Source organism: Opisthorchis viverrini (assembly GCF_000715545.1).
Source record: "Opisthorchis viverrini unplaced genomic scaffold opera_v5_385, whole genome shotgun sequence".
Classification (NCBI taxonomy): Eukaryota; Metazoa; Platyhelminthes; class Trematoda; order Opisthorchiida; family Opisthorchiidae; genus Opisthorchis; species Opisthorchis viverrini.
The window spans coordinates 18,102-42,703 of NW_008752037.1; the positions used below are offsets into that span (position 1 = coordinate 18,102).

Sequence of the window (24,602 nt, forward strand, 5' to 3'; positions counted from 1 at the left end):
CCCACTGCAGTTTAATCAAGACAAGCAATCCTTCCGGTGATGCGTTGGAACATATTTCAATAGTTCTTCCAGCACAAAGCGAGCTACAAAGGTCTTCCATCAAGTACCAATTGCTAGAGCAAAAACAAAAAGTAAGCTCCGTATAACTTTAAGTAAAAAGATGCAGATTACAAAATTGTATCATTACTCAGAATTAAATTAAATGTTTGGGCAGTAAAAAATGTTTAGCTGTAACATCTTTCCGGTGCCTGGCTGCCACAGTACCCAAAAAAGCCATATGGCTGGAATACTGCCAGGTTACCAAAGCCTAGACAGAGGAAGTCGAGAGACAAGAGAAAACCGTATTGGCGTCAACCTTGTATCCGTGGCATCCAAAACATTAGTTTGCGCAGGTTAACAGATCGTCAAGATAGACATATTCGTTGGAGTGGAGTTCCGCCCCGGTCAAGGATGCATCGACCATAAATTAACCCTGAGACAGGTCCTTGAACAGCGCCACTCTTTTAAACGTCCCACGTTGTTCGTTTATCTGGAGTTGAAAGCTGCTTTCGACTCTGTGGATTATCAGAAACTGGTAGTTTCGTTTGATTTCACGGCATCCAGTGGCGTAAGACAGGGTTGTTTTCTTTCAACATTCTTCTTCGGCTTTGTTATAGATGTGCCGCTGGAAATTACTCTGGCTACTTCTGAAATCTTCGAATTCGAAATACTCCAGGGATGTTTGCTCCCAGTAGGTGGAAGATATTGCTCTTCTTGGTTCATATCTTTCCAAAAAGCACTCCACTTTAAACAACGTAAATAATTCTGTCACATGGTTTGGCATGCGTTTTGCACGTGCAAAGTGTAAAGTGCTACTACAAGACTGAATAATAAAAAACGGTCAGCTGTAATACCCTTTTGGTGCCTAGCTGCCGTGCCACCCGATGAAAGTACAAGGGCTCGGATATTACCACACTGCCTAGGTCTAGACAGGGGAAATTGAGCTGCAGAAGTCAGATTTAAACCACGAAACTTTTGGTCACTGAATTTGTGCTCTCACCACTTAAACCATCTTTGGCAGTATTAGTAAGTTTTTTCATACTTTTCATTCGACAGTTTGTTGATCTGAGCGCTCAAAATACTACAATTACACATCCGTGAAATGCGTTGCGCTAGAAACTGCTTGTGGCTAATGACCTGCACTATATATAGTTCTTGATATATCGGTGTAGCAATGTATTTCCTGGGACCTTTCTTCGGTGCTCATCGCGAGGAATGAATGAAATGTGTTCAAATTATAAACCTGAACTGCTAACAGGTTCACTGACCAAATCTCAAGAAAAAATAGCTGCAAAACTACGGTCTCTTAAATTAACGGATTTCCGTTCATGTACCCTCAGTCTTGACTAATCGCTCGTAGATAAAGTCTACTGTTCTGATAACCTAAGGAAACAGATGCGTACGAAAGTCTCAGCTGGCACCTTTGTAGGTCAAGGGTAATAAGACACCCTGACTTCACTGAAGGACCTCCTCAGATCAGCTTTTTAATTCCACTTTTTCAGTTTAATCAGAAAGCAAAACTAAATGGTAATGCCCAATCTTGTTTTAATGTTTGCTTGACAGTATAACAAACATATTTATAGTCACATTTATTTAACTTCTACGTTTTTACTCATGGCCGTTTGTACCATTTTGGCGAAGGGCTTTTCCGACACCTGATCCTTCAACATGTGACAAGGAAGACCAAAATTTTCACTTTACTTCCCTTGGATGTAAAGTCAATTTTGAGAACTTTTACAAATGAAATTTATCTACCGGTCTTTGTTCTAGGTTAATTGAGTTTTGAAAAATGGGGCATAACTGACTACTGTCGCTTCCAGACTATATATTATCCATAGCAAAATTTCACATTTGGACATAAATCTGCAAGACTGGATGCTAGGTCAAGGAGGCTTGTGGGGAATTTACAACGATGTCAACTCAGGCGGATAATTCTTTCGCGTAACTGAGGAACAAAATATGCGGACTGTGGATCCACATTTCATAGGTATTAAAAAACCACCGTATTTCCAGTGATTTTGAAAAGTAGTTGGCTAAAACATCAGTAAAAGATGTCTTCTGTATTTTAAGGTAAGGTGTCATAACCTAGTCTATAAAAAGGACTAGTTTTTGATTAGTGTAGGACGAATCCAAATCTTTCATATTTTTAAAGTCATCCTCTTGCGAATCACGGAAAATAGGCGCAGTACCTCTGACAATTAAGTCAGCTAACTTTGGTTCCGGTTAAGTTTGCCAGCGAATGCAAGATAATTAAAGGGAAATACTCCATGTCTTTGGTTGCACTGATCACAATTTTTGCGCCAGATTAGGTTTCATCACAACTCGATTTGGTCGAAAATCAGCTCATTGAATGGGCTTGCAGGTGTTGTAATAACTATTTTTGGCACCAAATTCAGGACTCAAAATGTCTGATTTTATTCTGCAGAAAACGAGGGATTTTTTCCCAACACTGCCAGTTAATCAAAACCACGAATTATTTGTTTAGATTTAATACGTAAATGAATTGGGTCCATACTACAATTGGTATATTTTTGTGAATTTTAGAATGATTCCCACTATCTATGGTCACCTATAGGTGAGAGAATTCTCACGGTCTTGAGCCGTTGATACAGATTCGCATTATTGCAAGCGGAAGTTAAGATCAAAGTCTGAGGAATCCAGAACGCAGCAAAAAAGACGGATGATTCTGGTGCCAACAATATGCTCTAAACCAAATTTCAGAAAGCATGCAAGAGAAGCTAAAAGACTACATAAAATTTCGGAAAGTGAATCATTTCATCACTCCACACATGGTAGAGTTTAGAAGCCAGTTCTTTTTTGGTAACGTTACCCTTAGTAAATGGTTAGTTACATGGCTTATTAATGGTTTCCCAGTATGAAAAGAACAAAGACAGTTGGACAAAATTTCTACGCAAACAGAGAGAATGCCGTTGCCCTGAGATTTGGGTTGGGATGTGACAGGTTCCCAAAACTTCATCCTAACCAGTTTCTGTCAGGTGTTACTTTAGAACCCTCCGTAATAATCCGCAAATAGGTTCATTCTATGATTTTCAGAGGAATAGAAATCTTCTCACTGCGCAGTTTTAGTGCAGTTATTGGCCGCTGACAGTCCGTGGCTCATGTCCAAACCGTGCTACATTACTGCATTTTTTATCGTCAACTTATTGTTATGTTTACAACGAAATTGCAACCTTGGCCTAGGTGTTCCATATGCACGGCACTGGTACAGTTAATTACATGGATTCATTGTATTATACTTGCATATCACCTATATCCTTTTCAGTGGGAGGTAATAAGAAAAAGTTGCGGCGAGGCAATTTCATATCAAAGCTCAGTCACGAATTTTCCGCGCTGGTAAGGGATGAGAATTTCCACGATCTTGTCAAACAAACGGAGGATCTCAAACGAGTCCTGGAATACATGTGGTGCCCAACACGGCCACTGGAAAATGTGGGACAATATGCTATTGGTACGTGGTTTGTCACGGTATCTGTCGTTAAATTCATTGTTTTGGTTCATGTCTCATCAAGCAGGATCTGCCAGATTGCGGGTTGGCTGCGGGCTAATGGAGCATACTTCAGGAATACAAGTGCACAGTCCAGAACTATAAGCAGGATCTGCCAGATTGCGGGCTTCTATTTCTCCCTATTTAAGCTTAAACACTCCGGTAATATTTTGGGTTGCCTTATTTCGGGTTGGCTGCGGGCTAATGGAGCATACCTCAGGAATACAAGTGCACAGTCCAGAACTACAGTGCACTTCAGAATCTTTTAAGAGTCTGCTTTAAAGATAGATTCCTTAAGGTAAATTCTGGATCATGTGAAAACAAGCCTAAGCAGTTGACTCATGCGGACGATTAGACTGGTGTTAAGGGGAATACTGGTATCTCAGATGCACTGAGCTGGGGATCCCGATTGCATAGAAAATGCTTGGAACTTTAACTCCTAGTTCATTAAACATACCAACAATCAGTTGGAGTGCTGGCAAATATTCATGTTATTTAATCTCAGTACGCACGGCCCTGTGTGGAAGACCCGAAAATTACAAGAACAGGGCTTAGAATTTTACTGGTTGTTAACCTATGGGAACTTCACTAGAACAGTAAGAAATATATGGTACACAAGCCTGAAGCACTTACAGATATACCACAATGCGCACAGTAAACCAATCAAATCTAAATCGTTTATACCAGCTGAGTTTGGGTTCTTGTTTCTGCCTTCCGGTAAAAAATGTGTAGGTTTAATTACATTTCATTTATCCCACTTTATTACATTACGCGCATCATACTAGTGCGCACATGACACATGCTAAATGAATGAAATATTCGTTACAAACGTTACACTCCATACACTGTGTATACGTAAGTCCAACGGTGCATATAATAGAAGTATATAGCGTAACATAGCTATGTTTGCACATTGAGCAGTTATCTTAGTGCGCACATGACATATGCTAAATGAATGAAATTTTCGTTACAAACATTACACTCCATACAATGTGTATACGTAAGTACAACGGTGCATATAATAAAGTATATAGCGTAAAATAGCTATGTTTGCACATTGAGCAGTTATCCGCCAGAAGGCAGAAACAAGAGGTTCATGCATAATATTTATGGATGGTTTATAGGAAAGTTTCCGGGGCAGCTTATTTTGCATCTATGTGAATATATAAATATGATTATGTATGTAATACATTATGCACATATTATATATGTGCATAATCATGTCTATCTAGAAGACAATACTTTCGGATGCCTTCAGTAGCACCATATCGCATACTCTGCTTTTTCCCTTCCCTGGAACTTCGGAAATATTTTTAACCAATTACCGGCTGATTGTATCCATTTGAAGAGAACCGAAGTGAAGAATATGGTAGGTAAGACATCGGTGTGGTTCGTGGATCGTGCGTAACTATAGGTAATCAACATAAATTACTGAGTCCAATTATGCACAGAACTTAAACTTTTCACCATTCCGACTATAATGGCTATGGTGAAGTGGATAAGTGGCGATCTTGAGGAATGTGGGTTACCGCTTGACTGTTGTTTGCCCTGTCAAGCTAGATTTGGCAGACGTACAGACAAACAAAGCAGATGGTCTCGGGTTTTTTAAGCGTCCTAATTTCAACTCCACCAGGATCAAGCCTTAGCTCTGAGTTCTAATCAGAGGGGGATTCCGGCTTGCTGCTCAGCCTTTTAACAGAATTACGGGCGGTCTTCCTGTCAGGGTATAAATACCGATGGGAAGAAGGTTATTCACAATGCTACTTTATTTGGCTTCACTACCATGAGGCAAAGTTTAAAAATCGAATAAAAATTGAAGCAAAAGTTGGTATTTTGACTAGCTTTAATTTGCATATGGAGTTGCTTTTTCCTCTTCACTTTTTTTTCAGGTCCAGTAAATTTATTTCTCGAGGGAAGGAAATGATCGTAGCCAAGATACCTTGCATTAATTGATAGGAAATCTTTAAATAATTGTTAATTAAACAATTCATAGAAACGAGCAACATTTTATGGAAAGCTGTTTCCAACAATTTGTTGAGAATTTTTCTCTTGCAAAGATCGGCCTCTGGTTATGGCGACAGGCTTTGTAAAAACTCGGCACATTTGCCTATCTGACATTTAGCAAAACTCGTGGTATGCATTGAATTATCTGTCTGTATTTCTATTTTTCTGCAGCCAAACACGCATCGATTCACTACATACTCTCCACACATGCGATTTTGCCTTCATCTGAGTGTTTTACACGTAAGTTTTACCGTATGTTTTCCATGCTGCTCTTTCATGACACACATGCTAGATGTGCCTTGCACACCACCTATTCACTTTTTTTGATATCAAGTGTTTAACTTTTGGTGGCAAAGGACAATACTCCTTCTTCGTAATATTAATAATGCTGCAAAATTTGCCTAATAGCAACATGTATAATAGCGGCATTCACCGAAACTCATGTACTGACCGAATAAAGTTTGCCGAGCTTGGCAGTTGGATTGCAAACATTCCATCACAAATCGAGGTGACACCGTAAAGTCGAGTGGGCAAAGTCCTGCTCTTCTTCCTGTCACTGTATAGGTTGTAAGCTGTGTATGATAGTCCTAAAGTGATTGATTGGTCCCAAGGTGGTCTTAGCTTAACCTGGATTTCGTCGTGGTCTCATTTTGTTGTATCTGATCGGTTTGTCTGGTGCCTCCAATTCGACAGTTCTGTTCCTCCATTGTGGTTGAGCAGTTTCTTTCTTGCCTTGTTCTTTTAATTTGTTCTACTTGGTCGACTGACTCAATGGTCTTTTTTCAGTAGCTTTCTTCCCTTGATTCGATCGGGCCGTTGGTTATCGTCAGGTTGTTTAACTCCCAATGTGGTTTGGGGCCACGTGACTGCGTAGTTTTCTTCGTTCGTAACAGATGATAGACTGGTTCGGTGTCGGTGTTTTTATTGATCAATTTTTGTGAGGTACCACGCGTCGGCAGACTCACATTCCCATTTTTTCCTGCGTAAGCAAGTATTTGAACATTTTCCTAATTGGACTGATGTTCTATTCTGTCTTCGTGGGCTGAAACAAATAATGTAAAGCCATGTCTTCCGCTGAAAAATGGTGTTTGTGTATTCCGATGACAAATTTCCTTCCAGTCTAGTCAGAATGATGTTTGTTTCAGTAGTTAGGTTTAATTTTGTAGGTCACTTTGCCTCCAACCTTTTCTTTGATTCCAAGAATGTTCTTCGCGTTGTTATTCCCTTTTGCTGTAAATGTCTTGTATTCATTTATACGACGTTTTTTACATACGGCAGCGTAATCATCCTCTGTTCTGGTTGTGGTTGATGAAGCTGACGTTGGTTGCGTAAGCATCTCCATCCAAAGTTCCTTTGGGAGCCAGTATTTTGGAATGTCTGAAAAAGTATTTGATCTTTGTTCTTCTTTGTCTCTCTTGTGTTGCAGTGCGTCTCAATTCGCTTGACTTTGTTTGAACACACCGTTTCTGACATTTTGGATGGCTGCTGAAGTAGTTTAGAAGCTGATCCGTGTGCGTTCCTTCTTGTGTACTTCACTATGCAGTTGACCGTCTGCTGTCTTTGTGACCAGCAGATCTAGGAACACCAATCTGTTGTCCTCCATCGTTTTCGCTGGGAAATGATGTTGGGAAGCAAATTATTCGGTACTTGATTTGCTTGTTACAATTCAATCTATTTTACAATGGCAGATACGTCGCCCAAGTATTGTACCCATATTTTCGATTTAACGTCTGGTAGCACAGTTTTCTACGGTTGCCGCATTGTGATTCCCCCGATGAATTTAGAGGTTGGTGATTCCAAAGGTAATTCCATAGGCTGTTGATGATATTCTCCATTGAACTCAAAGTACCAGTAAGGTTACATCGGACGGCACTAGCATTCCATCTTCTTCGGTGGTCCTGTTTCTAGTCTATCCATAAATTGTCCTGCACTCTTGATTGATTATCGAGGCTCGCTGGTGAGATGCTTTACCCGCAACCCTAGTTCTCTTGAAATCTTGTGTGCAGGTGTTCATGCTAAAAAAACGATTGGGCGTAATTGTAGCGTTTCTTTGTGTACCTTTGGAAGCCCGTAGAATTGGTCAAACTCTGTGTCGTGGACTCACATCTCCCAATAATCTCCTGTGATTTGGTGAAGATCCTTTAGTTTCTTTAGGGTTTTATTTATCTTGTTTGTGAGCTTCGTGATTTGGTCGTTCAGGAAACGGCAAGCATGCTTGTATCGTTGAACAGAGCGTTGGCTTTGTTTGTTTATCCCAAGCTGTCTAGAATGACTGCGGTTTTTACTTCATCAGCTGGCAAAATAACAATAGTTTTGTTTTCTTTGAGGCTGTTTATTGCCGTTTCTTCTTCGGTGGAAAAGGCGCCGTACGTTTTGTTCCCAATGATACCTGGAACACGGTTTGACGTACCATTTGCTGGTTTTCTTCATTGAGACCGTTGGGGTTGAAAGTCTCTTCGAGAGTGGCAAAATATTTCAAATTGCCAGAATCCTTTAACGTAAAGTTAAGCCCTCTTATTAGCAAGTTTATTTCCGCCGCCGTGAGTTGCCTTCTGAAAAGGATTTTGATCCAGTGTTTGTTGTTGGTGCGCTCAATTGGCTTGACTTGTGCTACCTCAGCAATCGTGTGGTAGAGTACCCTTAGCTTCGGTGACACGTACGTTGGCGGAACGGACGAATGTGTATGCCAACGCAAAGAAAACTAATTAAAGCGTCCGAGACAATGGCTCTACACGCTTTGTTCTGGCCATTGAGCTGCACTGAGCGGCGAGTAATAAGTTTCCACATTAAGTACTGGTCCTCTAACTGTTTCCACGATTTGGACCAAGGGTACTTCTCAATTCGTTCAGAGGGTTAAGACTCATGTCACAGTCGGTATCACAGAAGATGGTACAATCGTTCTCATGACAGACCGAAACATATTCAAAAAATTAGCGGCACCGCTATCGGAATAGTTTTCTTTGATAAGGCTTTGTCTAAAGACTGATGAAAACTTGTCGTTATTCTGCTGCAGAATAACCATTTCGGAGGCCCATCATACGCGCGTAGTTTGCATAGTTCAGATGACCCTACTTCTTCTCAGGCACCGAGTTAGACGTTTGTGGACCTGAACACTTATATTCAAACCCTCACATTGCCTAGTAAGTGGTATCGTATCGAGATTTTGTCTGCATTCTGGGTCCAACTAAAACTGGTACAACTGAAACCTCAAACGGTCATTCGTTTTATAGTTTGTTGCTCCATTTGCGCTGCACTTTGACTCCACCTGTAATCACCGGTACTGATACACCCCAGTTGAGTTACGCATAGCCAACTGCCATAGAGTGCAACACACCACTGCCTTGTAGTTCACCTTAACCAAAGTTCTAGATAATAATATACTTAAGTCCAAAAGCTTGATGTGGACCGTCTGTTGGCAAAAAATGCACCCCGTAAAAATGGTAGAGTTCCAAAAGTCATGAATGCTAAGCACGCTACCCTACTAAAGAGATTGTGACAGATGGATGAGGACCTTCTCATGTTTTATTTAAGAGCCGAACGTATCATATAAGGTGTGTTTGATACACACAACTGGTAAATTCAATTGGTTAGTTCACTTGGTAAACGAAACTGATAATCTGGACCGTGCGTTCACTGCCTACCTTACCTGTTGCTAGCGAATGTCGCAGGCGGAATTAAGGTGTTAATGGCTGTTACAGTGGCACTTTTTTGACCCCAGGTGGCGATACCAGTAGAAATCACAGCTCAAGTATCTCAAACTATAGTCCGCATCACACGGGGTCCACAAGAGGCCCGACATCACAGACATTCAGTTCGGTTGATTCGTTGCTGTTGTGGTTAACTATGAACAATGAACAATTGTTGCATGTGTCAACAGAAGTGAGGCGTTAAATGTATGTCGAAAAGGTTTCATCGCTCATCAGAAAATTCAAGCTTGTGTTGTATGGAAATATCCGAAACAACCTAGTTAGGTTGATCTTACACATTATGCACGACAAACACTTTGATAGCGTATTTTAACTTTCTGGTCTCAGATTTATGGAAGTGAAGTGTTGAAATGTATTCCTTATGATGGTCCACATGATATCTTTCGTCCGTTTAAAGATACCTTTCCAGTGACAGGTTTTGTGGAAGATAAAGGGGTTGGACCGTGTTGTTCGATGTGTTAGTGTTAGTCATGTTCTATGATGAACTGCTCAGCGAAAAGGGTCATTTCCATTTTATATGTCCAGTCAGTTAGCTACATTGATTGGTTAACTCCCTTTTTACCCGCCTTTATATATCGTAACGACCACTGATGCTGGAAGGAAGAGCGATTCGTCTTTCAGTATTTAGTCGCGCTGCACTTAGGCACTAGAGGCGAACTGTGGGATATAAAACGTGTGATCAATCTACTTGTTGGTGGCTGTGCACCCACCTTCGAAGGATTCTAACAATGACTTTTGGCCTTTATCAAATCAGCAACTGCCAAGAAAAACCACCAAGTCCATAGTGATGCCACCTAAACTGTGTAGAATGCACGCTGGCGAAAGACAGCGTGATGCTAATCGTGCTCGCCTAACGAACGGCCCAGGGCACCGGGGTAATAGTCTGCGTCACAGTGAGGGAGATGGAAATTAGTGCCCTCGACGTAGTTCTGATGAGAAATATTGAATGTACCAGTCGGCTGCATAAGAAACAAGGGTAGTGAACAGCATTTTCTCTGGTGCCTACGTTAACACCAGGGTTACAATTGGTATAAAATAAAGGTTTGAGGCTGGATTTCGTCGGTCAGAATCCACGAAAGGTTACCAGTTATTGTTTGCTTGATTTTAATTGATTTACTGAAGATGATGCCATAACCAAATGATTATTACATTAAAGAAGTCCGGTGGAGTTGGGAAGTTTTCTAAATTTTGTACCAGCTGAACGGACAGCAAATATGGCGTTCAACAGGCTTCCATACATATATACGTATATATATATATATAATATCATAATGGACGCCATATTTACAATGTAATGCACTGCGCCGTTTTTACTGAACACAGCGGAAGATATTCAGCGTATCATGCATTTGCCAACGGAATGGATTGGTGCGCTACCCAGGCAGGAGGATACTCGATGCATCACGAAATTTATTTCCCGGTTCGCAGGTAAGCGGACAAACTAGGAAATTGAATTTCAATCCAGACTGAGTGATGCTGCGTTATCTTTTTTCGGACGAGATTTTTGTGGTAGTGAATGTCAGGTGACTGTCTTTTATCCCCGAAGTTATCAAGATCTGCTGCCGGCAGAACTGTTGACCAAACAGCTGGTTACCTAAACCACAGTTTGTCTATTTTAGTAAATGCCTGTCTCAAGTGATTAATTTGCAGGACGTGTAATTTATTCAGCTACTTGGACCGGATTTATCAGGATTTTTCAGTCACTTTGTGTCACCTCTGCTAAAAACACGCAGGTTCGATTTCTCCAAAGGATTTGCTTTTTACATCCACCTATTTTAATTCTTTAGACTGAAACCAGAAAGCGTAGATGGACAAATTTTAATATTTTTCTCGGAGGATGTTCCATCGCAGGCGACCCTCAGATTTGATTAACCTCCTTACTCATGAAATTAGTCAGTGTACTTTAGCTAAGCCAGGTGTTTAAGTAGTCCCAAAATACTCTGTGTCGAACCATTAGTGTCTGTAATTTATAAAGCTAATTAATAAAGCTGTAAACACTGTATCTTATTGAATAGCTTACTACTTTCCTCAATAGATCTGTTTGCGGAAAAAACCGGACTGATCAGTGAGGCCGAAGATCCTCTGGATAGGCATGCAAGGAAATGTGGTCAACGCGTATTTATGGATATCATACGTTACGCTTCAACTGGGGCATTGCCTGTCAAGCCACCAAGAAAGTGAGTGGTTCAGCCGGACAACCAAAATAGGTTATGTAATTGAGTATATTACGTACTTTGACAAACTTCACCTTAAATGTTGAGGTATTTCAGGAGCAGCTTCTTCTCGCTCTAGTTCAGACGCGTTCTTCTGTGGTCAGAGGACGTTGTTGTGACTAAACATCCGATAATTTTGGTTTCCAGGTTGTAAATATCACAGTAAAATTTCACCGCAGTCTGTTTCCACCTAACGTCAAACTGTTATATCCTCCATCCCGACCATAACAATAGTGAAATTATCTGGAAATTTCGTTTTCTCACATTCTGTCCAAGTGGGCAAATGATGAAGTCTCATGTTAGTGATCAAAGATTCCAATGAAGCCATCAAAGAAGGAAACTGAAGTAAAGTTTCACCCTGGACTTGGGTGCCTAAAACCGTTAATTGTGCATTTACAGTTGTACTGCCTCAAATTTCAACCCCACTGGGAGCCCTCGACGTATGGTTATTTTGTATGAAGAAATAATTTGGCCGACGGAAACTTATCGTCCGCAACAATATTTCATCGACGAAACAACACCATCATGGACAAATAAGACCTCTTCTGGTCCCCATAATAGATGCGCCATAGTCCCATGATCATGATATGTAACTATCACATCAAATGACTGATATCAACAACACCTATGGCGCGTCATCCAGAAACGTAAGATTACTACTCTTGGTTGGGTGTAAGTTGACCCGTTTGAGAATTTAATCCGAGATAAACACGCACTACCATTAGTTAAAGTATACCATATCTACATTAGAGATTCTTTGTAGTGAAGCCAAAGTATAGAATAAAAGGACGGGCGATAACCCACTGCTAATTCAGCACCGAAGAAATACAATTACTTTCTGTCTATCTTGTTTTTCAGCACATTATTTAAGCATTCGAGGTTAACTGAATGTCAGACAGAGATGACCGTTTTTGCGAGTTGACGTCACAACGCTAACGCCAACCACCATTAGTAGGGAGACTTATTATCTGGTATAGGTGGTCTGGAGGAAACATGGCTTCGTCGCGAACTCCAAAAGCTGACTGAAGCACTCACAAGCTGCTTGACTTTCATTAGCTCACAGCAGAACTTGTAGGAGAGTACTACATGGAAATACTTTATTTAGGAGGAGTACTATAGTTAGAGGTCTGCCATCCCTAACTGGATAATGAGGCATTTAAAAAAATTATATGGATGTGCATACGTAGACGTACAAATTTCAAATATCAAATTTCATCAGATTCGCTCACACTTCGAAGGCTACTTGACAGAACTATTGAGAGAGAGTGGAAAATGGAAAACGAGACAAAAGGGGAGCTCAGATGGCAATACAATGGTTTACATGGTCTTGCGAAAGTAAATAGTGCACAACTTTCAATTTATGCTGTTGATATTATTCGGCAGTCATAAGAATGACGTTTCGCACATTGAAGGCCTGAGATGCTCTGTTAGAAACCATCCAAGAACACATTCAGTGCAAGTTGCTATCACTGAAATCTACTAAAAGGCCTGTTTCAAACATCTCTGGGGTTTTTCTGGTAGTTTTAATAGTAAAAACTTCCGCGACTCATGTTATGGCTGTTATGGGTGCTCGCAGTGATCCAAGTATAGAGGCGGTTATAGAGAGATTTTTAGTAAATCCGGACTACCAAACTGTACCAATGTCTAAGAATTACCAACTAATTATTCAATGCTGTTCGTCAACAGATTTCCAGCAACATTTTCGCTACCGAAGACTGGACTATCATTTGACATATTGCTAACATCTACTCATTGGCTTTAGTAATTCAATCGGCTGAGTTTATCTGCTATTCAATTACATGATAACCGTAACTTTGAAAACGCAATGAACTAAAAATATCCACTTCACTATGCCAGAGTGGATCAATACTCGCATTCTCTTGAATTCCAAGAGCATAACTTTATAGTGAAAATGCTGGATACATTAAGTAAAACCGTCCAACAGCGATCGGTAGCCTACAGCGTCTAGACTCTTCTAGCATCTGTGAAGTTCGAAAATGGAGGCGATTTTCATAAAATACCTTATACAAATGCTACGCGGAGTGCCCAGCTTCCAGACAAAGCTTTTTTACGGTGACATTCGATTATCACTTTTGAGTGAGTGATATAGCCATTTCCGCTACACCGTGCAATAAGTCACACGTGTTCTGCGAAAAAACTTATGATTTCGGTTTAGTCATGACTGACAGCAATGGTGCGATAGTAAGTGAGTGAATCTGGAATACTGCGAATGAAGGGCGATAGTTACTTTGTGAACATTATGGAAGTCTGTCATTTGCCCAAAGTTTTGTGGGCTTACTCCAGCTGAGACTAACTTCTGGGTTTTCGAGGAACCAAGGAGCTTCTGATTGCTCTAACAGTTACTTGCAGTGTATAATATTTCGATTCGCCTGATTCAGAGTTCGTCAGACTGCAAACGTGGATGAAAAAAGTGTGAATACAGCTGACAGTATCAACGGACTGGAAAGCTATCCACCACTCGACTGGAATGACCAGCTGTTGCGTACTAACGTTAAAATATACGATATGCCAGAATGTGGAAAGACACCTGTAAGTTTTGTGACAGATATGGATTCCATATTTTTAGCAACAATAAACAAAAATCGGTAGTATAAAACATTTTGATGACCTAAATATAATGTTTAAATGTTTTCTATTGCATACTGCACTCGTTTGAAAATAATTGGTGCTAATCTTTTTTTGTCTGAGTTGAAGTAAAACCAATCGGTCAACGCTGTAAAAGACAATGAACCTCTGAGAATCTGCAGTACTTATAAAGTCCTTATCCAAATTACCCTCTTCTGTATGGTCCTCCTACTATCCTACCGTAGTTACTTCGGTGAGTTCAAACAAAAGGACCAACCAAAGGCCTTATTTTTGCTTTCATCGCAGCACATTAACAGTGCATATATTTGGCCAAGCCGGTGTTCAAACCCCGGATACCTGTCATGCAAGCAGAGTGCTTCAGAACTCGCTGGAAGAATCTAGCTGACCACATTTGGAAAGGGAATGTGTTTGCACCCTGAGTGGTGTGAAGAGCTTGTTCAAGGCTCCTAATAACGACTATTGATCGAATCCTCCACTTGTGAGCAATTCTTGGTCAGATGGCTGCATAGATGCTAGAAACTTACTTAATGACTCCGTCAGTTCACTTGTAATTGGTCTTCAGGCTTGTGAAATTTATGTCCGCACTACTTACTTGATGAGGTCGAATAGGAACGAAATCCCAGTTCATCGCTGCACTTCTTTTTGGTCTGAACTAGCCAGGGTAGTTGCAGCATCATAGCGGATGGAGTGTTCATAGAACAGTAGTGTAAAAACAGATGTACGATAATTGCAAGTATGGTAAGCTAAGATGTCTTCAGGAACCCCATTTTCCAGTATGGAGCCAAATTGATACCCATTAGGCAATATATTGTGAGTAGAAACCGGTACCTTACCGTCAAAATCTGTCTTTCAAGAAGTTTTCATTCAATCTGGTAAAAGCCTGCATTCGTAACCGCATCTAAATGTTTATTATAGATTGTTTGTAGGAGATACCAGCGCGATGTTTTTCCACTATTAATCCGATTTCAAGCGAGTGAAAATAAAATTTTGAATAGCTTTGAAGCAGATCACGCAGAGCCGACTTTTTACACCCTGGTGCAGTTGAACATAACTCACTCAGTGATTCTCAGAGCTTCAGTCGATCATTAATATATGCTGTACTCGTTGTTGGTGAGCTGTTTATGCATCCTTTGCTTTGCTCGAGCTTGATGACCGCGGTCATCCTTGCCATAAGCACGTATTTACTGTCGTTGGCATATGGTCGGTGCGCATTCTGAGAGACTCTATTCACATCCATTTATTGTTTCATCCTAAACAAGTGGTAATCCCACCAACCCTTACGATCCGTGTCCATACTGATCAGAAATTCAAGAACCATATTCCTTTGAAATTTCCTTCATACGGTTTTGTGTTCTGCTGTTAAGTAAGTGTGCACATGTGTGGGACACTAACCACCCTGGAACTCCTTTCAGAACGCATAGCGCTTGGGTAACCTTTATACATTACATGGAGCAGCACGCACCTTAGTAGTTTTTCATGACATTGAATAAATTTCAATCCCCTATGGTTACACTTCCGACCTCCCAAGTGCTAATGAAAATGAGAATGAATAAATCATTCAATGTCGTCGACTTCATCATGTTCGCAGTCTGTCGCATTATTGCCACGTTTTATGACTGAGAGTACGGGATCAGTAAAGTGTCGTGTACGAGCTGGCTGGTGAAATTTGTTGGTAACGGAACTTGTGTGACACATTTCACTTGTGCTTGAAAATATGAATCTCAGTTTCAAGAATCTGGCATGCTCAAAAGTCAAGATTTTCATACAACTATTTATTCGTAACATCCCATATGTTACTTGCCAATCACTAGTTTCTGCTTCGTGCACAATGGCAATTAACGACGAGGCTAAACGTTCCAGCAGTGCTGGGGTGTGGTTATGACGGCTTTTGAAGGTGTTCACAAAATTTTGTAACCGAATGTGCACCACATGCCGAGAAATACCCTTTGCATATTCATTTTTGTATTGAATCGAACAACAGAGCAGCGTGAAATAGTAGAATCGCCAAAATGCAAGTCTTAATGCGCACCAAACGTTACTTTTGCGAGTGAAATGGAAAATAACCCAATACGTTGTGCATTTGACGCATTACTGGTATTATTTTTCATACAAAACATCCTGTTCTTAAGTGAATTCATCGAATGGCTGGTTATCAGGGTAGTAAACGGGACGGAAACCATCGCCAGTGAACGGAACCAGACAAACTGTAATCCGGTAAGAGGTTAAGTAGTTGAAGTGGTTTGGACCGTTGCGGTAAAGAAGTGTCCAGCCGACTAATGCAGCATGAAGCTGAATATATACAAATAATAATTCCTGTCATTGTTTGGATTTAGTTTACTGAAAACCAGACATTCAGCTCGTGCCTTTCGCTTTGTTACAAGGAAAAAGCGTATCTGCCGCACTACCTCTATTTATGGTCAAAAGGATATGGTACTTCTTATGGGATATCTTGAATGAAATCTTACTGTTTTTCAATAAAGGTCACTAGACCCCTAGATGTGAAAGTAGGAGGTCTGAATGCGCTTTCCAGTTCTAGCTTGGAATCCACGCAAAATTCTAAAATAAATTGGTTGAACATGGAGTCTTTACATGAAGTCGATGTTTTCCAGTGACCAGTGGGAAGCCTGAGGGACTAGCTGCAGTAGAGATGTTCACGTATAAAAAGAAGTTATTCAGAGCTCGAGAGTACAGTGGGTCCGAGAGTATCGTAGCAATACTGAACTCAGCTGATAAAAAGGCACCTGGTTGTATGTGTTACTAACGGTTAAGCCTGGCCGTAGGTCTAGGATTTGCTCATCAGCCGATCCTCGAACTCTGGCTCAGGTGTAGAATATCCAGTACAAAACACCATTTGAGGGCACTTGAGGTAGTGATTACTTAAATGTTCAAACCAAATCGAAATACAGTTGATATCCGTTGAGTTCGTTTTTGTCATTATTGAGTTAAAAATGATTTTGAACGAAGTGTTCCTCAACTGATACATGTGACGTCATTGTCTTTGGACAAAATATTGAGTTCTGTGACTTCACGTACTTTTTCTCAGGGCGTGCACATCTCAAGGAATACTGACTGGCTGACTGAATACTGAATACGCTTAGCTTCCTGATATATAGCCGGTGCTCAAATCCAATTCATTGCATCGACACAGATTTATTTGGGCTTCTGTCAAAAACTCAGAAGGTTAAGGAGATGTTCCCTGGTGTGGGACTTTTTTCATTGCACACTTCTCATACACATCACTCAGCTCAGTAATGACCAACATCGATTTATTATTTGGGCACAGTAGCTTTAATTTTTAGATGAATCATCGTGACCACTTATCCAATCCGAGGTAAGTCCACATAAGTTCGCCTGTCCACTCTCCAGGTTGGTATGGATTGTCTGTTTTCAGGTGACAGATGAAGGACAGTGAAAGTTGTGTAGAACTATTACCATCTTCATGCCATCGGTTTCAAACACCTTAGTCTAGCCTTTTACTGAAATAGAAATATTCTCATCATTAGTTGACGAGGTCATACCGCTCACCAAAAGCACAGAGCTTAACAATTGCCAAAATACGCATCTCATGTTTTTCTCGGCACAGGTGACTCGTTTCTTGCTTAATTATTTCAGTTGCATAGAGGATTTGCTTCATGAAATAACTGCCAGTCAATCAGTCAGTCAGTTAACTTTTTAAAAACCATGTACCAAGCTGATTCCAGCTGCTACAGACAGCCGAAAATGTGGCAACAAGAGAGACAGTCCAGCATGAACCGCCATTCGTAAATGTGTTAGATGTCGGTTCCCCGTTTCTGATTTTTTCATTCGCAAAAATTAAGGATCGCTGAAATTGTTCAGTTCTTTAATGTGTCCATAGATAGGGGGTTTCATTCGACGTAGAGGTAAGTGGACGGACTTTTACAGCAGGCCCACTTGGAAACTCGTCACGCTGGAGTGCGCTTAGCTAGACCGCTGATGGATGATGGCTGTTGTAAGCTAACATGCTGGACTATCACTTGGCAAGTAAGGTGCTATTCTTTTCGACCTGCCTTTCCAGGACGTGTCAATAATCACTGATCCAAGCAATTGAAGGAACCCAAAAATTACAAAGAAGAGTTATAAAGGAGACGATCTGCAAGTGATTATTGTTTCTAAGTCTCCCTTGTGAGGATCTTCCAAGAGTGAGCTCATGATTTCAGGATGCACTCTTCAGGGATAGTCCGCAAATTTCTGGAAAGTTATTCTTACTACTAAAGTAGATTTGAATGCCGAAATTTTCCCGATTTTATAAAGAGAGCGGGAAAAGTTCTCTTACTAGGAGGAACATCGTTTGAAAAAATTACCCAAAAAAGTAAGCCTAGAAATGTATAGAAAGGTTCATTTTTAGAAAAACATCACTTTAGTCCGTCAAAAAAACCTTAACGCATTGTGCAGCTTGCTCATCTTCAGTGAGAATCAACAGTGCACACTTCACCAGTCTCCAGGGCTGGGGGGTGGGGTGGGGCAGAAGTTGTAACCCGTAGCTAGTATTTGCACACAACCGTTCGGCCACGAGCGGCTGATCAGCAGTATGATTAACTCTCTTTAAGACAGTAAATAGCGCCACTCATTCTACAGGTACGAAGTTTTCACCGCCCGGCCATGTGCTAGAAGGCTCCCAGAGTTGTCTTCTTAAATGAGTTCACAGAACCCGTTAGTTATTTTCCCCTCGCAGCTACTCACGGGATTTTGACAGTATGAGTGGTGGTTATTTGACAAACCAGTTAACACATAACCGAGTGATGGAACTTGTACGGCAGTGAAGCATCAGTGTTGAACACTGATGTCATACTGTCGATGATGATGATGATGATGATGATGATGATGATGATGATGATGATGATGATGATGATGATGATGATGATGATGATGATGATGATGATTATTGAACTCCACTGCTCATTAGTCGGTCATGGCCAAACTATAAGATGTTCACTTATTAGCCAGATGTTTTGAGTTCTGACCTCCCTGAAAATTCGTGAGGTGTGCACGGTTCTCAAAGAGGATGAATCAGCTGTTCAATGGTCCACGGCTTTTCGGCACAGATCGGCCTCACTGACAGCACGAAACCTCTGCAGAAAATCCAAAATCTGAGTTTCAGAAAATAGCTTTCTACCAAAATGGGTCATGGAATTTGTGAAAATTGCGTTCTTGTTACTTTCACTTTTTCTGCGACCTCACACACAAAATAAATTATTTCTCTGATGTTGCCCCACACTTAGCGTCTACTAATATTCCACCATTACTACAGAATACCATGTCTTTGTTTCTTCAACGTTTCGTCTACGTAGCGCACGTACATGTTTTCACGGCGTAAAGTGAACAATCCGTGTTTTATCCAAGAGCACCGCTCATTGATTGCCGTAAATGAAGCCAGTGTCATGCGAGAAGTTGCCCAAACTCTTACAAGCCTGGAGAGTGAAAAGCATAAGTTTGACAATAAAGTGGACCAATACAGCAAGTCACACAGCCTCCGACGGGCCATTTGTACGTAAGTATCTGAGTATTGTTGACCTCTGTTTTATGTGACGTCACATACCGGCAATCCAGTAGGCCTTCGGTGTTTCGATCTCTCTTGTTCTCGTAGCATCGAGAACCAGGTTTTGGATACCGGTTTAGGTATAACGTTCAGGTGATAAAGCTTAAAATTCATCGATGGACAGTGGAATTATGGTGGAAGAGCTAAGGAAGTGATCTTTGTTGGACTCATTTAGTCTTGTCAACTACACTTCAATGTTTTCGGCTTCTCATTCTCGTGGGAACAACCATAAGCAACTTTCGTTAGGAAGCCTCGGTTGTTCACAAACCTGAACAAAAATGAATCGGTGTCCAACTGGAAGTTTCTGGTAAGCAGTGCACCCACTGACACTTTTTACACTGATACTTTTTACCATTCAAGTTGTCCCTAATAGCAGTTGTCTTTTCTTCAGATTCGTTTAGGTTATGTTTGTAATCGAAATTAACCAGGACATTTGTGACGTCTCTATACCACACAATGATGCGTGGTACATGGAGTAATGGTTAATTTCTGAAGTGAACCGTTTTCTTCACAAAGGTGAAAGGGAATAATTGGTGGATTCCAAAGCTAGAATAGACAATGATTTGTTTCAGATGCTGAGTTACTTTTAATGCCTTGCAAATAGCATCTCGAGCTATAAAATACCACCCGTTTTGGGCATTTTATAATCTGTATGGTACAGTAATTTCTGGCTATTAGACCAAGTGACGAATCTGGTACACACAAATTGACAGCTCCAGCGGTCTCTTTAAGAATGCATTTACTGCATTTTCTATGAGTGGGTAGGAGGACAACCTCATGGGTAAAAGTTCACTAAGGCAATGCATAGGACCGTTAATTAAGATTATACTGCCGTGCACTTGTATTCGAAGTGCAAACCGGGCTGACCTGAGTGAGCTCTTCGGTGTTAGATATGTTGTGGTATATGAAGATGATGAGTAAGTACCCAGGACTTGCTAGGTGTGAAGCTGCGCAGACAGCGTATGACTGAGCAAGTTGTTGATTCGATAGGTCTCTTGCATCAAGTCTAATGCGTTTGGCAGTTACACAGTGCATGCTGCAAAAACACTGTAGGATAGGAGTTCTCCAAAGGCTGAGGATTTTTGTGGATGGTGAAGAGAGGAAACTCATAAACCGGAGCCGAGTGAGCAAGACAACTGCGCCACAGTACTTCACCAAACTAGCAGTTACTGCATACTGGATGGATCATGTGAATTTCAAGAGGTTATCAAGAACCGTCGTTACTCCGAGCCACGCATCGTACAGATGCCAGCATCTAGATTTGTTCTCTAATGGTGTAGTGCACACTATAATAACGAACATTACGTATCTACCTCACAAATAGAATCCAATGTCCAGGATTGCTTGGCAGACCAGAGAAGCCCAGGCATGTCTCGATCATAGACCAACTGGAAAAGGAGAAAAAACAATTTGATGCCATTGTGGAAAATCTCCCTCATCGTTTACACGACATTGCAAAGCTGCGGGCAATTAGCAGCAGGGTAATGACTGCTCAACTACCGGAAAACTATTTAGCGGACTGGATTATCGACCCGACGGATCGGGTAGACCATAGGCAGGCTGCGCTGCTCTGGAATCCCAATCGTCGCATTTACGTAGAAAATGAATTTCGCGAACAGCACAATTCACCAAAACACATACGGGCTATGGATGAAACACGATTGGACAGGGAATCAAGTCACTCAAAACACAGTGCGTTCAATTCATCTTATGGCTTAGATCCTCAAAAAAGATTCAGCAGGATGTCAGTAACCAGTAGGCGCAGGTCCCNAGGATGTCAGTAACCAGTAAGCGCAGGTCCCAAATGCCCACGAAGTTGTCGTCAGCAAGGTGGTCGGTGGCAAAGTCCGCTGCAGGACCGCTGCACGCTGGACAGCATGGGTCCAATGGTCTGGTGAGTAATTCTGTACATTGACTAATGAATTGTGCGTTTATATTACCCGCATTCCATTTATGGACAGTAAGGCCTTCCTCCCTTTTGGAGTGGTATGCAACAAGGGCATTGCTGCCATAAACCGGTATACCTAGTTTCTCACTGAAATCAGACTGCAATCCCCAAAGTTCATAGTTAGGAGTTCAGCTAATGGCGGGGACCTTTCACTTCTTAAAAGGAACCTTTTAGTGGGGTAGTGATTAGGTTGCCATCATCCATTCAAACAGTGTCTCTCATTAGGAGAATTTGTTTCAATACTTTGAACATCGGTCCCATTCAACTTTGCAGCCCACAGTCGTACATTCAGTCAAACATAACCATAATATTTTTCTGGATCTCACCTTAACGGCTTATAAATTCGTAAATGAAAGATTGACCCCTAAGATTATCGTTTGCTAGGTTAACTTTGGCCAACTGAAATACTTTTTCACTATTCCGTGACAGACATCAAGCTTTTATCCCCTACGGCTATCGTTCCACAAGAAACTGAAGATCCACCTATGAGTGAACAGAAGCAACAAACCTGTCTGGCAATGCAATAGATATGTTTAAATAGCAAACGACAAGGCTAACTTTGAAAGTCCCTGGTAATTGGCCGGAAGCTGTGCACGCCATTCAAGCACTGCAGTCAAGTAATGTTACCCTGTTTATGGTCCACAAAGCCACTGTTCCGGAGACAGAAATTCCTTTCGCATTACTTTCATCGGCCGTTAGCTTATCCGAATCCCTCGTTTTTCGGAGGTACATAAAACCTAAGCTTTTAGGACACGAAAATCCTTACTAAAGAATATAATGATCATTCTATATGAGGGTTCTTTATTGCAAATCTTTCTGTATTCGGCTTTGTATTGTTCACCCCAAGTGGATGTCATTCCAAGAAATGTGCAAATTTATGGACCAAAGCGCACTTACTCGCTTCTAGGCTCACCATTTAAGGATATCTCAGGGTCCTTCCTGTATACAAAAATGTACTGATGCTCACAGGCCTCACTGTAATGAAGGTTTACTGGTTTAGGCGGGACTTTGTTGCCGCTCTGGTTGGCACACGAACCCTGAGGTCACGTTTATCACAGTGTTTTGTGGTTCCCTTCAGAAAACTGTTTGTTGTTGGACTAAAACTGGGATTAAGTAGTTACTTATTCACAGGCTGATTAGATGGAGTGAATCTATTTTCCCAGGACTTACCTCAGAACATCAGCTTGCACTACATGTCGGTTATACGTCTCGCCTACTTTCATTCATTTTCAGGATAACACGTATGCGAACAATGCAAACTCAGGATTAAAACTGCCGCCAATCGCAAAAGGGCACAGATACTTTCCAGAACGGAAGCCAGGGAAATGAAAAAAGCTGCCTCTTCAGGAGTGTTCCAGCAGCAAACGGAAGTCCGGTTTACCATTTGTTACGGTCAAGGCAAATTTACCTGCATTTGCACTTAAAAATGACCAACAAAGCGTTCAGAATGGTCGAAATTCGAGTCGTACTGTTCTAAATTTTATCCAGAAGCAACTTCGGAAATAAATAAGGTTTGCTTTCACTGATTCCTGTTGACTTTTTTTTCTTCATGCAGAAGACTGAGAAAAACAGCAGGACGGGGTAAATGTTCTGTAACAATAGTGTACAGATGTGAATTTTCGCATGATCTTAATCCTCAGATACGCTATCTGTATGGAACTCTTTGGCTATTCGTAAAAGTAGGCGGTGATGCAGCAATTGTTTCTTGGAAAGGACACCTTGAAACGAACGAAGTCATATTATATTGCTCGGAGTACTCTCCAGTGTTCTATCACATAGTTTATAGTTTAAGTAAGCTTGTGATGGAGAATGAAGACACTGCGACTGTCTGGCGTATTTTTCATGAGTTTTCGGCACGGTGCCGGCTGTGGATTTCCCACTAAATCGAGTGACATGAGTTTTCGGCTGTGGATTTCCCACTAAATCGAGTGATATTCACTTTAGGTTCGGAAAACTGCGCCCGAAACAGTTTGATTCATTCGATTCGCACATTAAGACTTGTCTACTTGTAAGTAGTCAAGCTGTTGAGTTTTAGTGGATATGGGAAGCCATCCAAATGGGCACTTCCGTGTGATGTGAACTCCATAGCTGCACTCTGCAGCAATGCTGTACACCCCAATCATTTTTCCTGGAGGGTTAAACGCAAGCTTTTTTAGATAACTGACATGGGACTACAATGCAAGTTCGTTGTTCTGTTGGGGCGTATTTTCACTAATTGTCCAGAGGTAGGTATGATTCTGACTTAAAAGGACTCAAAACGGATAAGTACAAGGGTAGCGATTAGACGTACGCATAGAAAAGTGGCCATGTGAAATAGACAGATAATGCTGTATAGAATAACCTTAATTTGCAAATCGGACTTTGAAACGCCGGTAGTACGCAACGGTTCACTCCTGGAAAATTCAGTCAAAGCATTTCTTTCATGTTTATCAAGTGGTTAAATTATGGCTCATTCCAGCCTCTTAGCGAGCTAAGGAATATTTCGTGCTTTGGAATTTTTCATGAATCTTTTACTGCGTCCGAAGTTCATTTATTAGAAAATTTGGAATGATTCAGGTCATCCTCGCAATCATGAAAAATTGAAGAATTTCACCGAAAATTCCATGTTTTTATTCAACTTCCCAAGACTTGGTTAACTTTCTGTTAAATGGCATGCTCAGTAGCTGCCTGTTACACTTATGATCTCAGCGACCTTACTGTTTAAATTAACTACCTCGGGGATACGTCCAGATAGACTGGTTTACTTACACCATCATGATGTCTCAAGAAAGCATTGTGCGTAACGCTAAAATTATTCACATAACCTTTCAAGAAAAAGGGATGCTCAGACTGGAAAAAAGAAGTCCGTCAGTTTGAAAAAGTGGTGTGCATGCCGAGAGTTGATCATGAACGTGTCTGGGTTTCTGAATCCGTCGGCGTTGCAAACGGATCACTTATTTCACATCCACTTGCATTATCAGCTAAGATCTTCAAGCTTTTATGGTATAGTGAGGATATCTGATCATCTCCAGTAAATATTTCA

General features: G+C 41.1%; 2 protein-coding genes across 2 annotated transcripts in view; one reads left to right on the forward strand and one right to left on the reverse strand.

Annotated features, from left to right (window-relative positions):
* Positions 1-23,084, forward strand: part of T265_15178 (hypothetical protein) — a gene marked incomplete at both ends in the record, with an annotated part of 25,348 nt that extends 2,264 nt beyond the window's left edge. Inside the window, 9 exons of the mRNA XM_009176937.1 lie at positions 3,323-3,508; positions 5,720-5,788; positions 10,579-10,683; positions 11,291-11,432; positions 13,868-14,018; positions 19,385-19,584; positions 20,957-21,376; positions 21,430-21,526; positions 22,814-23,084. Coding sequence (XP_009175201.1) covers positions 3,323-3,508; positions 5,720-5,788; positions 10,579-10,683; positions 11,291-11,432; positions 13,868-14,018; positions 19,385-19,584; positions 20,957-21,376; positions 21,430-21,526; positions 22,814-22,909 — 1,466 coding nt within the window. The remainder of the gene's footprint in view (positions 1-3,322; positions 3,509-5,719; positions 5,789-10,578; positions 10,684-11,290; positions 11,433-13,867; positions 14,019-19,384; positions 19,585-20,956; positions 21,377-21,429; positions 21,527-22,813) is intronic.
* The window catches only part of T265_15179 (hypothetical protein), a gene marked incomplete at both ends in the record, with an annotated part of 46,695 nt that continues 43,038 nt past the window's right edge, over positions 20,946-24,602 (reverse strand). Inside the window, one exon of the mRNA XM_009176938.1 lies at positions 20,946-21,020. Coding sequence (XP_009175202.1) covers positions 20,946-21,020 — 75 coding nt within the window. The remainder of the gene's footprint in view (positions 21,021-24,602) is intronic.